This window comes from Aotus nancymaae, unplaced genomic scaffold (genome assembly GCF_030222135.1).
Source record: "Aotus nancymaae isolate 86718 unplaced genomic scaffold, 86718_ANA_hifiasm-v0.15.2.pri h1tg000049l, whole genome shotgun sequence".
NCBI lineage: Eukaryota > Metazoa > Chordata > Mammalia > Primates > Aotidae > Aotus > Aotus nancymaae.
Genome location: NW_026988463.1, coordinates 25,550,270 through 25,566,454, shown reverse-complemented (window position 1 = coordinate 25,566,454; position 16,185 = coordinate 25,550,270). Strand labels below are relative to the sequence as shown.

The 16,185-nt window shown below is 47.3% G+C and overlaps 1 protein-coding gene across 1 annotated transcript in view; it reads left to right on the top strand.

Annotated features, from left to right (window-relative positions):
* GTF3C1 (general transcription factor IIIC subunit 1) overlaps positions 1–16,185 on the top strand; it is an 87,510-nt gene that overhangs the window by 23,779 nt on the left and 47,546 nt on the right. Inside the window, 1 exon segment of the mRNA XM_012464615.3 lies at positions 15,192–15,344. Coding sequence (XP_012320038.2) covers positions 15,192–15,344 — 153 coding nt within the window.

The window sequence follows — 16,185 nt, the reverse complement described above, 5'->3', positions numbered from 1 at the left end:
GTCTCCAAAATAAAAAAAAAAAAAACTTCCAGGCTCAAGCAGTCCTCCTGCCTCAGCCTCGTGAATAGCTGAGACTACAGGCACATCTTACCACACTAGGCTAATTTGTTTTTAGTAGATGAAGTCTTGCTATCTTGCCTAGGCTGGTCTTGAGCTCCTGGGCTCAAGTGATCCTCCTGCCTTGGCCTCCCAAAGTGCTGAGATTATAGGCATGAGCCACCACATCAACTTATTTTTGTGTATTCTTGATTTTTTTGTCCCATGCTGTTTACCATTCCTGATTAACCAGAATCATTTTAAAAGTGGTGGGTCAGAGTTCTCAGTAAAAGGTGATAGTTGGAATATATGTCTTTATCTGCACTTCAGCCAAACTTCACCAAAGTGATAAGAAAGGACATAAGAGGAGTAAACCCTCAAGTACAAAGAGGACAGGATGGGAAATGAGAGCAGGGAGAGCTGGTGATGACATTGGGTGAGCAAAGGCAGGTGGGCCAATGGCAAGTGAGTAGACTGGGAAAGCTAAGTGCCTGTGAAGGGCAAGAGCCAAAAACTGACACCTCAGAACCTGAAATCACTAAAAACGCGCAGATACCGGCAGCCTTTGAACGCACAAGTGTGACTACGGCTAGAGACAAGAGAATTAGTTGATAGTCTGTGTGAGAATTTAAACCCGGTAAGAAGCCCTTTCCCACGGAGACAGAAGTCTGGCGTTATCTCTAGAGAGCATGCCAGAGGGTTTCTAGGCTCAAAGATGTGAGACCAAGCTGGAGACTGGGCACTGTGCCAAAAATGAGGGCTTTGTGACAGTCTCCATCGGTGAGAGTCTCCCCAGCTGCTGCTTCCAGCTTGGCCGTCTCTTGGTTTAGTCTGTCGTTTGATGTGCATCTTCTGATAGCTTCCTAAAAGGGAACATGGTCTCCTAGAACCATTTGGCTCCTCTAACACTGACAGCCAGACTTACAGTTTCCTAGGCCAGGGGCCAGGAGACTTCTTTTTCTGAAGAAACTGACCAGTCCAGGAGAAAAATCCTCCAGATACTGAAATTTGAGGGTTTTCCCAACAAAGTAGCAGCCCCTGCAAGCTTGATCTTCACTGAAGCCCACCTGGTGGCAGTTTCTCCCTATCTCCCCACTTCCCAAAACACAGGACTTTGGGCAGCATTTTAATGCCTCACTGAATATTTCAGGAAAATTCATAAGAAAAAGAAACAAACATAGCATACTGAATTAAAGTAGGGAACAGAAGAAACTTAAAGCATCCTTGGTTAGTGACATGCACATAGAAAACCAAGCAACTGGGAAAAAGTACAGTTACTAACTCCAAGGAAACCCAAAAGGTGTACAAGAAAAAGTTGCTTACAGCCTGTGCGCTTGACTTTGTGGGCATAGCAAGTTGCCTGTGGATACTGACTTGATCAGCATACCTCAGGAGAATGTGTGCTGAATGAGAACAGACCACGGTGCCTCGGGGGCAGGGCTCCGTGTCCTGCAGAAGGTAGACAGGCATATTTGTCAAGAGATTATGAACTGTGCATCAGGGGAAGTTTGTCTCTTCCTTTATTTCCTAGCTTAGTTAATGGAAGCACTGGCCGCCTTTCTGGCTTCCCTGTGTCTGAGAAAATTCTTGTGGAGGAGATGGTAACACACAGATAATTAAAATACCACAGGTATATAAACAAAGGAGCAGCTGAGAGATAAGGAAACCTTCCTGGGGCAAAACCACATCTTTGAGTTCCTAGTACTTAACACATTCTCAGTGCTGAGTAAACGTGTGATTGATCAAATGACTGGAACCCCTTGAGGAAAGTGTGGTGTAGTATCAGCCTGTAAGTAGAGAGGAAAATAGAAAGGATTGTTAGGTCCTGTGGCAAGGAAAAAAAGGCTCATGGAACTGAGAGGTGTCCTAGGGGACTTAATTGTTAGGGAATTCCTCCACATTTGACTTTTTGTTTTTGTTTTTGTTTGACACAGTCTCACTCTGTTGCCCAGGCTGGAGTGCAGTGGTGTGATCTTGGCACACTGCTGGCTCTGCCTCCCAGGTTCAAGTGATTCTCCTGCCTCAGCCTCCCAAGTAGCTGGGATTACAGGCCCGTGCCACCATACCCAGCTAATTTTTATATTTTTAGTAGAGACAGGGTTTCACCATGTTGGCCAGGTTGCTCCTTCAACTTCTGACCTCGTGATCCGCCTGCCTTGGCCTCCCAAAGTGTTGGGATTACAGGCCTGAGCCCCTGTGCTCGGCCCTCAGTATTTGACTTTGAAGCTTAATAGCCTGAATGCCTAAAATACTCATGGCCTGTGGAGCTATTAATCATTTTTATTTCCTGTCCTTTTGGAAGAAAAGTGTTCAAAAAAAGACAGGAGTAATTTATATTTAAAGTAAAGAGAAACTAAGGAGGAACCTTACTTCCTTAAAGAACCTTTTTTGCTAGGCAGGCAACCATAGAGAAAGACTTCTCCAGAGCCTAGGGTCCCTGGAAATTTAAACTAACCACTCAAAACTAACACCTCACACCTGAATGGACTTGGAAGACAGACAGCCCTGGGTTAGAATTCTTGTTCCATCACTGTCTGGTAAGGTGACCTTAGACCTCTGTATACCCCAGTTTCCTCATCTGAATTATCTAGGGGATAATAGTACCCACTTTCCCGGGTGTTGTGAGACTTACAGGTGACAGACACAGAGTGGGGGCACAGGCTGGTGACACACAGGCCCGAACTAGCCATGTGTTTTTTTTGGCTCACGGTGTTTGTTTGTATTGAATTTGTTGCCAGAATTTAAAAATCAGAAATTTTCACCTAAAAAGTCTGACTGTCACCTTCTCTGTAAAAGTACAATTAGGCAACATCGAACTTCATTCCTTTATTAGCAGTTGGCTAGGCAGGGGGAACTGCCCCATTTTGGAGGGTCTCACCTTCCCCTTTCACCATGGACACCCGCTTTCTGCTGTGTAGCCTACAGCCTGCTTCACACTGCTGTGTCATTTGCCTAACCCTTGACAGTAAGTCCATGCATCGGACCCGTTGCCCAGTGAGTGGTTTCCATCATCTTGAGGCCTGGGGCTGGGAGGAGAAGACTTACCAGAAGAAAGATTACCATAATTTACAGCTTTGGCTCTTTGTGCTGGATTAAGAGGGCAGGTACCAAGATGATGAAGGTCAGGATGTTCAGATTGTCACACGGGTTGCACAAGGAGCCATTCTGATGGCTGGAGGGGATGATGTCTTTGCCTACACTGTCACCCGCGTCTCCGCTGCTGAGGCTGGAAACCTGGACTCACGGTGAATCTTTCCCTCACTTCCATGGCACTTCGTAGCTCAGTTATTCATCTGTGTGAGTTCTTTCCAGCCAGCTCCTAAGCTTTTTCAGGGTAGTGGCCACACTCTTGACATGCTTTATGTCCTTAAAGCTGTGCAACGTCTGCTTGGAACAGGGTAGATGCTAAGCAGATGTTTAGCTAATTTAATTTAATTAAGTGCCACTTCAGTTACTTTCCTTGAGCAGGAGACGAGGGATGAATGCAGTTTTCAGGGTTTTTTTTTTTTTTTGCCTTGAGCTTTGTCTTTCCAGTTTGCAAAATTACCATAAAACCTTCCCTCTAAGGCATTATGGAAGAAACAAAGCTTAAATAATAAATAAAGATGATGTATTATTTCATGTAAATTTACAGATATACCTGGATAGTATATGAATTATATCTAAAACTCCTTAACAAATTTGGATTTAGGTGTATTTCAAATGCATATTTCACTGCACAGAAAGCTTCAGTGATCTGTTTTGTAAAAAGCAAAAAAAATCTTTGGTAATATAAACAGCCTCCCTGAACTGATCTGTTTTGCAAATTTGGATTATTTTCTTCAAGCGTTTACCAGTCATCCTGTGTTTATTAAATTGTGCTGAGAAAAGAAAGGGAGAGAAGTACAGGTTAACTCGGCAGTCTGTCGGAAAATGATCACAGCTGGAAACAACTCACAGAAGTTGTGCGATGGGGCTGATGACTGAGGTGTCACTTGCCTGGGTTTTCCAGGTTGTCACAAGTCCAACATTGAAAGGGCTGTGGGGTGAAGTAGCTGTACTTCCTGTGAATGACGTGAACTCTCCCCCAGAGCTGTTGCCCCTGGGACTCTCAAAAAGATTCAGGATGCAAGATCAGTATACAGAAGTCCACTGTGTTTCTATAGACCCGTCATGCACAATCTGAAAATGAAATTAAGAAAACAGTTTTATTCACAATAACTCAGGAATTAATGTAACAAAAGAAGTACAAAACATAAACCCTGAAAACTACAAAATGTTGTTGAAAGAAAGTTAAGATTTATGTAAATGGAAAACATCCCAGGTTCCTGGATCAAAAGACTTCACAGTATTAAGAAGGTGATACTCCCCAGGTAATCTTCTGATTCCACACAGTTGGTGTGAGAATCCCAACTGACTTCTTCATAGAAATTAGCAGGCTAATTCTGAAAGTCACAGGGAATGCAAAGGGACCCAGAGAGCTAAAACAATCCCAAAATAGAAGAGTAAAGTAGGAGAACTCACACTTCCCGCTTTTTAAACTTACTGCAAAGCAGCAGTAATGGAGACAGTGTGATACTGGCACAAGGATAGACAGACAGATAATGGAACAGAACTGAGAGTCCAGAAATAAATCCACACATCTATGGTCAAATGATTCTCGGCAGAGGTGCCAAGACCATTTGATGGGTAAAGCGTGGCCAGTTCATGAAAGGCCAGGACTATATGGTTCCATTTATAGGGAAGTCCAGAATGGGGGAATCGAAGTAGATTAGTGAGTGCTTAGGGGAGGGGTGGGGGGAGAGAGGAATGAGAAAGGGTTTGAAGTGATGAAAATGTTCTGGAATTGACTGATGATGGATGCAGGGGCCTGCGAGTGTAGTAAGAAGCCATTGACTTGTTTGGATTAAATGGATGAATTGTGTGATATGTGAATTATATCTCAATAAACCTATTAAAATTTTAATAAAAAATAATAACCAAGAAACCTAACAGGGGCCAACAGGGACAGTTAAATAGTTACAGTAGAATTGATGTATATATAAGCTAAGAAAAAAGAGAAGTGAACCATATTAAGAATGATTAAAATACAAAAGGTTTAAAGGAGCTTTGAAACAAAAAAGAAAAAAAAAAACTGGAAATAAAAAGAATCAAGATCAGAAAGACAAAAAGGATAAAAGGTGGACATGAACAGAAAAAGCAGAAAAAAGATTGTCAGAAATTTTAAAAGCCTAGAAAATTGACGATGCTGGAGGGAAAATGGTTAAAACAGTTAAAAAATGATTAAAGAACACTAGCTAAAAAAATGAAAAGTAATATTCATAATTAAGAGAAAAGAAAAAAAGACATGTTAATGTGGCAGAAGCTGTTTTGAAAGCAAGAACTTTAAAGGGGGTAAGAACCCCAAGGGTGTGAATTTCTGGGCTGAGTAACTTCTGGGGCCTAGGCAGCTCTCTGGAGGGGGCCCAGACACCAGGGGTGTGCCTGCTGCCCTCCTCTTTGCTCTCCCTCAGCAGGGGAATGTGTTGTCTTTTGGAAGGGCACACTGGGGGGCAGGTGGGAGGGGCGTGAGGACTGGGGAAGAGAAGCCGGCTGGAACTGGATGGGTGACTGGCCCTGTGCTGAGGGAGGAGCCCTAAGATTTTCTTCTAAGACCTTTCTAGGGTGGAGCTAGCTGATGGCTTTGCGGGCTGAGAGGGTAATGTTTCCTGTGCTAGGAAGAGCCAAAGGCAGGTGCCAGAACTTGGGAGCATGTACAAGGTGAGGGCCTGGCAGCGGAGGTATCCATGGGACCAGTACAGGGACTGGGATGTGTCTTAGCGAGGGATGTGGCCTCATTAAATGGCGGTTGGCTCAGAGCCCTCAAGAGAGTTTCGCTGCTGTTGTTGGCACTGCCCAGTTGACACCAGTCCTTACCATCTATTGATCACACCTAAAGAGCACTGGGGAGTCTGGGTGCAGTGGCTCACCCCTGTAATCCCAGCACTTTGGGGGGCCCAGGTGGGCAGATCACTTGAGGTCAGGAGTTTGAGATCAGCCTGGCCAAGATGGTGAAAACCCATCTCTATTAAAAATACAAAAATTAGTTGAACGTTGTGGTGGCGCCTGTAATCCCAGCTACTTGGGAGGCTGAGGCAGGAGACTCACTTGAACCTGGGAGGCGGAGGTTGCAGTGAGCTGAGATTGTGCCTCTGCTCTCCAGCCTAGGTAATAGAGTGAGGTTGTCTAAAAAAAAAGCTTTGGAGACCTTGAGTCAGCTACTAACTCAGCCCAAGGGTTTGGGGAGATGATTGACTCTGAAGCTGTACACCAAGAGCATTTACATGATTTTCTAAACCCTTGTAAGCCGCCACATGTATTATTTTCAGTACTCTGTTTCCTTGTGCAATTACTGAGAAAAACCTAAGATGCTGTGGGCTTGTCTAGAGGCACTAAAAAGGGGAAAGAACTGGGCAAGATGCCATATTGTTGTCCAATTTTATGGTCAGTCTTGGAGTAGGGGGAATTGGAAAAAGATTACTTTCCATGCAAGGCTGGCTGGGCACAGAAACTCATGCCTGTAATCTCAGCACTTTGGGAGGCCAAGGCGGGAGGATCATTTGAGGTCAGGAGTTGGAGACTAGCTTGGCCCAACATGGTGAAACCCCATGTCTACTAAAAATACAAAAATTACCCAGGCGTGGTAGCGCATGCCCATAATCCCAGCTGGGAAGCTGAGGCAGGAGAATCGCTTGAACCCGGGAGGTGGAGGTTGCAGTGAGCCGATTGTGCCATTGCACTCCAGCCTGGGTGACAGAGTGAGATTCCGTCTCGAAAAAAAACCAAAACACAACGTAAGGTCTCACTCTGTCTCACTCAGGCCATATTACATAGCCAAGTGCTATGATCATGACTAACTGAAGCCTCAGCCACGCAGGCTGAGCAATTCTCCCACCTAAGCCTCCCAAGTAGCTGGGACTACAGAGGTGCGCCACCACACCAGCTAATTTTTTTTAAAATTGTTGTTTTGTAGAGACAGGGTCTCGCCTGTTGTCCAGGCTGGTTTCGAACTCTTGGGCTCAAGTGATTCTCCTGTCTTGTTCTCCCAAAGTGCTGGGATTACAGGTGTGAGCCACTATGCCCAGCCTTGCTTCTTTCATTCTAGTCCTTCTAACCACCCAATCCTGTCAGTACTATTTTCTTTCTTTCTTTCCTTCTGTCTCTTTCTCTCTTTTCTTTCTGTTCTTTTCTCTTCTCTCTTTTTGTTTATTTCACCGATGAGAAAACAGAGGCACAAGTCCCTTGCCTGAGCTCACAGAACTGGGCAGTGCCGGTGCAGGGATTTGAATAGAGTGTGACGCTTGAGCCTGCATATCAGTACTTACTCTGCTGCCTCCCAGGGAGACTGGGCTGAACTCAGGAAGAAGTGGAAGTCAGGTAGGTGAGCGCATTGGGCCTGAGCCTGGGACACTGGCTTAAGGTAAAAGGAGCCTAGGGCAGCTCCCAAGAGCCTGAAGGCCTGCAGATCTGGGCTCCCAGCCTTCCTTCCCTCCAAGCCAGCTTCCATGTCCACTGCAGAAATAGCTTCGAGTCAGTCCCAAACATCATGCCTACAAAATAAGAAAATATGCTATGGTGGGCCTAGAAACCTTCCACAGCTACCTTTCTCTGTACTGCCGCCTTCATTCCTGCCCTCTTCCCTCCCCTTCCCCAGTAGGCCCCTTCTTCCCCACCTCAGTGCCTTTGCTCATATCCTTCCTTCTGCCTGGAACACCTGTCTTCTGCCTTATCAGACAATTCTTCATATTGTTTACTGTCCCACCCGAATGCCACCTCCTCTCCCTGCTGTCCCCTGCCTAGCCCCATCCTGCCGCCGCCTCATTTCCAAGCTCTGCATGCTTATAGTAGGGTCCTGAGGGTGCTGTTGCACATTTCCCACCATGGCTGGCTGGCCCTGTTAGTAGTCAGCCAACCAGACAGCATGCGTTGAGTGCTTAATTTGTTTCAAGTGTTACGCTAGGGCCCTTGAATGCATTCTCATTTAGTCCTTAGTACAGTGGCTCATGCCTGTACCAGCTTATTCTCGGCTTGCTGTTAGAATTAGCCTCATTTTATCCATGAGGAACTTGCGGCTCAGAGAGGAAAGGACCTCCCCTGTGGCTGAGCCAGACTTCAAACCCAGGCATGGGAAGCCTGAGCACATTGTCTTCCCTGTGCTGCCCGTCGGCCAGTCTCACACACAACCTTTTGCAGGGGCAGGAAACCTGTCCCTTTCATCCATGTGTGTTCTGGGTGCAGCACAGAATAAATGCTTGTGGAGTCAGTTCAGTTAAAGGCCCCAAGCACTCTCTGATATTTTCAGCCCAGGGGACTGTGTTTCCAAGGTTTCCAATCAGAAGGAAATCCAAGGGGACTGTGTTTCCAATCAGAGTAGTGGTAAAAGCAGCAGCAAACATTTACAGAGCACTACCTCCATGACAGGTACTGTCCTAAGGGCTCTATGAGGAAGATGCTATGATTGTCCCTATTGTATAGCTGAAGAAACAGGCCTAGAGGCCATATTACATAGCCAAGTTATATAACCAGCAAAGGCTGGCAGAGGCAGGCTCACACCAGACAGACTCCTGAGCCCATAATGTAACCTGTGCCACCACCATTGCCGTGGGGTACTCCCACCCTCTGTCATTCTGTGCTTTCAGCCTCCTCTGGCCAGGTGTGGGTATGGGGGTGTGTGAGAGAGGTAACACTGAATTTACATGACATCTGTCTGGCTTACCAGCAGGACTTTTCCATTGCCTGTGACCCTTAAAGAAGAAAGCTGCTGTGGGGCTCATTTGTTCCCATCTTGCTTTTGTTCTTTCCTTGGGTTGATCACAGTTGAGAGCGCCATTTTGCTAGGTGGCCAGATGGATTTTTCACTGGGAACGTGAGAAACACAGACGGTTGCTTCCGCCTCACAGCTACTCTGGTTTTTCCTTTGCAATGAATCGTGCTTTCTGATGGAAATTTGAAGTTCTAGCCTAGCCAGGTGGCCTAGTGTGGAAGGCATTGGTTAGATCACATGATACCTCTGGGCATCAATTTTCTTTTTCTTAAAATGGCAATATAACTTATGGAAGTTACATGATGAGTAAGTAAAATCGCTTCCAAAAACACTGAACACAATGCCTGGCTCATATTAGGTGCTCCGTAAGGAGTCATGCGTTCTCTTTTTCTCTTCTGGGTCTTCAATCTTCTGAATGTCTAAATGAAGTTCATCTTGGATCCTGAACACAAAAGATCTATGTGATTCCTTTGTGTTGGACTGCTAATATTAGCACGCCATGTCTTTATAATGCCTTAAACTCCTCGTGCTTGTGAGTGGGTGCTGGCTGTATCTCTCCTGCTTTTTGCTCCTGGGAAGAAATCCCTGTGTCCAGGGAACAGTGGTTGCCATCAGCAAGTCCCCGGTTCCTCCCAGGGGAATTGCTGGTCACTGAGGTGGCAGCTCAAATGGGGCAATAGGCCCCACTCGCCCTGGATGACGTGCGCTTACTCGGGTCTCGCTCTGCCCCTGTGGCTTTTGGCTTTAGCTGACTTGTAGTCTGCAACAGGAAACTTCAAAAAGGCAAGTAGGAGCTGGAGGAATTTTAATGATAAAAACTGAAATTCTGAGGCTGGTAAAACTCTAGAACTGGGGGAAAGGCACACAGGGCTGGTGAAATTCCTTCCAGATGGTCCCTTGGAATCATAAGGCACACACTACACTGTTCCGTCGTTTACCTGCCTGATCTCTTACAGTTCGCCCCACAAGGCTAAACACTGTCACCAGCCCTAGTTTCCAGGGAAGACACTTGAGGCTGAGGGAGGTCAGCCAGCTTGTCAGGCCCATCCGACACAGCAGCAGGGCTCACTGCCAGCTATGTGGCAGAGAGTCTGCCTTTCCCACCGTGGTGCTGGGCTGCCTCTTCAACACAAGGTTTTCCAAAGGAAGGATGTGCACCAGTCTCGGCTCAGTGGCTCATGCCTGTAACCAACTACTTTGGGAGGCCAGGGTAAGAATATCACTTGAGGCCAGAAGTTCTAGACCAGCCTAGTGATAGCAAGATCTCATCTCTACAACTAATGAAAAAAATTATCTGAGCGTGGTGGTGTATGTCTATAGTCCCAGCTACTCAGAGGTGAGGTGGGAGATCGTGTGAGCCCTGGAGTTTGAGGCTGCAGTGATTGTGCCACTGTATTTCAGCCTAGGCGACAGAGCGAGACTCTGTCTCAAAAGAAAAAAAAAAAGATGTGATGGCACAGGGAAAGGAAAATGTTTCCGTGATTGGTATGTTGCGAAAGAGCAGAGCCAGACACAGCTTGGGTAAATAAACAGGGCTTACTTGCCTGGCGGATACAGAAGAGAGTCAGCGTGGTTGCGATTCAAAGTAGAGAAATCAGCAATGCCCTGTGGGACAGACAAGAGCCACAGACCCCATGGCCAGAACATCCAGAGAGTTGCTCCAGGCCTTCTGGAAGCACAGCCGCCTCAGGCTGGGCCCAGCCTCAGCTGTGGCCCACCTACAGCACCTGCTCCGGATCACAGGCGCCTTGTGGGTCCTGGGGCTGATGAGACCCAGTGTGATTGCACAGAACAGCTCATAGTCCTCTGGCATCGCCCTCAGCCTCCACGGCCAACAGCTGAGCCTCATGCTCAGAACCAGAGCAGGGGGTTGCCTTCCCGTGAGTCTCCAGGAGTCAGGCCACCATGACCAGAGGGCAGCTATGGGACTTATCCCACAATAAGAGAAGCCCACCACCTTGAATGCCACTGATGTTTGTCATGCCCCCGCCATGTGCTAGGTGCTGGTGGTACTATTCAGAACAACTGCCCTACTGGCCGAGCACATCCATCCTAGTTCTGCCACTCCTTAGCACCACCACTGTGAGCAAGTGCCTGAGCTTCTGCATGTGTAAATCGGAGCTTACAGGGGCCTGCCTGCCTTGGGATTGTGGGATTTTATGGGTTAATTCATGTACTGCCCTGGGCATGGTGCCTGGCTCCCAGCATGTGCTGGGTGGTCATGTTGAGGGATTGCTCCATGCCAGCCTCTGTACATATGTTGTCTCAGCCATGCTAGCATTAACCCCATGAGACAGAGAACACTGTCATCCCATTTTGCAGATCGGAAAAGAGTCATACTCAGTAATTTCTCCAAAGTCACATACATGGGGAGCTGTGGAACTTGAGAAGTGGAAACACTTCTCTGCCTGGCCTTGGAGGCCAAGTTCATTCCTACCTTCCCTCCAAACATTTATTCTGGCTCTCAGTAGAGAAGCCATTTATGTCATTTTTTGGAGGCTGTGATGGGATGGATGTCAGTTGCTCCACTAGTAGGTGAGGATGGTGAACCAACTTGGTGGGGAGAAAAAGGTTTTGTTTCTTTTCTTTGAAACAGGGTCTCACTGTATTGCCCAGGCTGGGGTGCAGTGGTGTGATCATAGCCCACTGCAGCCTCAAACTCCTGGGCTCAAGCAATCCTCCTGCTTCAGCGTCCTAAGTATCTGGGACTACAGATGCACACCTCCAATGCCTGGCTAATTTTTTTGTATTTGTTATGGAAATGAAGTCTCGCTCTGTTGCCCAGGCAGGTCTCAAACTCCTGACCTCAAGTGAACTGCCCACCTCAAGCCTGGGATTACAGGCTTGAGCCACCGTGCCCAGCCAAGATCAGAAGCTTTGAAGCCTAAGAGGCTTTTTCTCTTTTTTTGCCCACTGAGTCCATAAGTTTACTAGTACTGTTTCTTGCCTTCCAACTGTGTTTATTTTGAGGGCTGTCCTGTATATCTTTTCCTAGCTAATTAGCCTCGTAAGGAAGCTTAAAAGAAGAAGAAATAGCACGGGGCCGTTGGCTGAGGGCGCCTCGGGTCTGACTTTCCTAAGTCCTGTGTTGTGCTGCTGCTCAGGCAGAAGCCAGTGTCCCTGACCATGGGTCACTTAGCTATTCTCAGTCACAGTGGGGTTTTTGAATCAGGGACATCTAAACCAAAGGATTAGAGCCCTGGCTCTGGAGCCAGGCTGCCTGATAAATGCCAGCTTCTCATTGGCAAAGGGGCAGTTCTTTGTGTGAATTCCTTAGCTCCTCGGTGTTTCCATGTGGGACTGGAATAATCACCCTTACCTCCTAAGGCTGTGCTGAGGGTCAGTTCGTAGGGCACACAGGGAGCCTAGGACAGCATCCAGATGCAGTACTCGATAAATAGTCGTAGTGTTATTAGGAGCAATAGGTTGCTCGTGTGAGCAGCATGGTAAGGTGGGAGTTGGTAGGGGCTTGACCAGAGGACAGTCCGGGGGGAATGGCGTGGTGGTCTTGTCTGCCTGTGTGCTGGGGGTGTTGGCCAGCAGCCGCTAGAGGTGCTGCTTATAGAAAGGGAGCCTGGCAGGGGACCCGTCCCGGTGCCCGAGCCTTCAGATAGTTCTTACCCACGTCGAAGGTCCTGAGAGTCCCCTTGTCCCTATACTTCCCCTCTTGATTGCTTAAGCCTCCTATTCTGAAAGAGAGGGATCACAGGAGAGGGCAAGGCAGGGGCCTGGATTACCGAGCATAGTCAAGAGGGACGGCAGGAGCCCTGGCGGAAGAAGCTGAGGCTTCAGACCTGTGCTGGGGCCTTAGGTTGCCTCCAATGAAAAGCCCTGCCCTGGGGGACTTTCCGTTGCTGTAAGGAGTAGAGGGTTCAGCACCACATTGGTGCCTGGGAACCAGTTCTGCTGACTGCTTGCCCCAGGCCGGCCCTCCCAGAGTGTCTCCTGAGGACTGTGATGAGTTCCAGGCCCTGAGATGCTTATCTGTGAACTTCACCTGCAAGCCACATGCTCTGCCCCCAGAAGAATCTCCTGCCCCATTGGGGGTGGTTGGGCCTGACTTTCCTCAGACCTCAGTCTAGGGTGGCATTTCACACTTCATGGGCAGGGTCCTGTACTAGAGGGCTGGGCTGCAGGGTCAGCGTCACTGCCTACTCCTTGCTATAGCACTGAGGATTCTGCATCGACGTGCTGATGAAAGCTGATGGAGAAGCAGTCCCTGTTATTCCTATGACTGCTGTAACAAATTACCACCAACCCAGTGACTTCAAACCACACACATTTATTATTACCTGAAATGGCTTTCACTGGGGTAAAATCAAGATGTTTGCAGGGTAGTGTTCCTTGTGGAGGCTTTAGAAGAGAAGCCATTCCCTGGCCTTTTTTAGTTTCTAGGAGGCACCTGCATTCCTAATGGCTTGTGATCCCTTCCTCTGTCTTCAAACCTAGGAGTGTAGCACCTTCCAGTATCTCACTCTGATTCTACCGCCTCCATCTTTTAAGGACTTTTTGTTGTTGTTGTGTTCTGTTTTGAGACAGAGTCTCAGTCTGTCACCCAGGCTGGAGTGCAGTGGTACAATTTCAGCTCACTGCTACCTTGACCTCCCAAGCCCAAGCAATCTCTCACTTCAGCCTCCTGAGTAGCTGGCACATGTAACCACATGTGGCTGATTTTAAAAGTTTTCTGTAGAGATGGGATCTTGCTATGTTGCCAAGGCTGTTCTTGAACTCCTGGACTCAAGTGATCCTCCCTGCCTTGGCCTCCCAAAGTGCTGAGATTATAGATGCAAGCCACCACGCCCAGCCTAAAGACTCTGTGATACTACATTGGGCCCACCCAGATAATCCATGATAATCTCATCCCAAAATTCTTTTTTTTTTTTTTTTTGAGATGGAGTTTTGCTCTTGTCTCCCAGGCTGGAGTGCAGTGGCGCAATCTCGGCTTACTACCTTACTGCAACCTCTGCTTCCTGAGTTGAAGCGATTCTCCTGCCTCAGCCTCCCGAGTAGCTGGGATTACGGACACCCACCACCATGCCCAGCTGATTTTTTTTTGTATTTTTAGTATAGATGAGGTTTCACCATGTTGGCCAGGCTGGTCTCGAACTTCTGACCTCTGGTGATCTGCCCACCTTGGCCTCCCGAAGTGCTGGGATTACAGGCAGCCCATCTCAAAATTCTTAACTTCACCCTGACGACAATGACCCCAAAAAAACCCACAGTGCCTTAACTTAATCACTTCTGCAAAGTCCCTTTGGCCATGTAAGGCAACATGTTCACAGGTTCCAGGGATTAAGACATGGACATCTTTGCAGGGCGGTTGTCCCACTCTCCAGGTTGCCGCATATCACGGGATATCTTGGCGTTCCATGTTGGAGACCTGCGTCCCTGACTAACTTTTCCCATCATTTACAAGCTGTTGTGAGGTTGGACAAGTTGTTCAACCCCTCTGTTCTCTAGCATCTTCATCAGGGTGTTGTTGGGATCGCATTAGCACGTGTCAAGCATCAAGAAGTTTCTGTTTTTCCTTGTACCTTTCTAGTTCTTATCTACATATACATATATTTTTCTCCTGTTATAACCGTAGGCACAAGCTTGTTTTTTTTTTTTCCCCATGTTTTACTTTTGTAGGCTGCAATATAGGTGAAGTGTGATGATTTGAAGGCAGACACTAGTCCACAGAGAGTGAGGTGGCTGGTAGGTATGCTACCCGTTTGCCCCCATTGCTGGGTTTTTTTGTAGTACTCATAAGATCGCTCTGATGCTATAAAGAGTGCTGTTACGGATCTATTAGTACTGATAGGCTTTGCCTTTTTTTTTAGTTGTTTTCTTGGAATAAATGTTCACACTTGGAATCATTGTAAAATCCCCTTGAAATACTCTAGAAGGGTTATACAGCTCGTTTACACTGCTGCCACACCTTCTTGGCAGTGAGTATTAGCTTAAAAAGACAAAGATGTTTTTCATCCTTTTGGCAAATACTGCTTGCATGCCTCCTGAGTATGGGCCCTGTCCTGGGTGCTGGAAAGGGAACAGGAAGAGATAGGCACATCTCCTGTTGTCATGGAGCTGGTCTCCAGCAGGTGAGGGCAACTCTTGATTTACCAGGACTAATAGCACCTCATTATTCCTTCCATCTGCATTGCTTTCTTCACTTTTTCTTCCAAAAACCAAAAGCATCTTTATGAAATACATTTTCAGGTCTTGTGCCCCATGATGAGTCATTTTTAAACGTCCAGACATGGTGATATGTGTGACCTTTCTGGGGATCTCTGTCTCTGCCGACATGTGCTGTGATATTTCAGGACCCCTCACCTCCCCCATGCAGTGCCGCTTTCACTCATTGCTGGAAATCCTGTGCTTGTGTTGCCAGGGACCGATGTCATGGTTCGGTGCCTTAAGCTGCTGAAGGAATTTAAACGGAACGACCATGACGATGACGAGGACGAGGAGGTCATCTCCAAGACAGTGCCTCCAGTGGACATCGTGTTTGAGCGAGATATGCTCACGCAGACCTACGACCTCAGTATGTCTTATTCCCATGCCGGCTTGGATGTGGTTCCTGAGTATTTGAGTCGAGGAATGGTTTGCCCACGTGTTGAGAGAGCGCTCTCTTGTAGAGAATGTAATACAATGGGATGTGCCTTGGTTACCCGGAAGGGTTTAGGCTTTGAGATCAGATAGGAGTTTGAATCCTTGCTCTGCCACTTAGCCGTATGACTTTAATGAGATCTCTGAGTTCCAGTTTCCTCATCTGTAAAAGCAGGCATTTTAGAGTTCTCCAGAGACACAGAATCAGTAGGATAAATATACATAGATATATGAGAGGGAACTTATTACGGGAATTGGCTCATGCAATTATGAAGGCTGAGAAGTCTCACCAGCTCATCGGCGAGCTGGAGGCCCAGGGAAGCATCAGAAGTAGGGACGCCACAGGGACAGGTCCCGGTGATCAAAGGCTGGAGAGCCTGGAGTTCTGATTGCCAAGAACAGCAGAAGAGGGGCTGCAGCTCCAGAAGAGAGGGCAAGTTCGCCTTCTTCTGGCTTCTTGTTCTGCCTGGGCCCCTGGCTGATTGGATGGTGCCCACCCACAAGGAGGGCAGATCTGTCCCACTTAGTCCGCTGAGTTACACACCAATCTCCTTCAGAAACACTGTCACAGACACACCCAGAGATAAAACCCGACCGGTGATCTTGGTATCCCTTAATCCAGTCCCATTGACACCCAAGGTTAACCATCACATGGAGATAGCATCCACATTAGCACATTATGAGGATAAATGACATAGAGTTAAAATAGCTGGTATAGGGCCTAGTGCATGGAAAGCACTGAGAAAAAGAAAGCTATTGTGATTCTTATTCGAAGG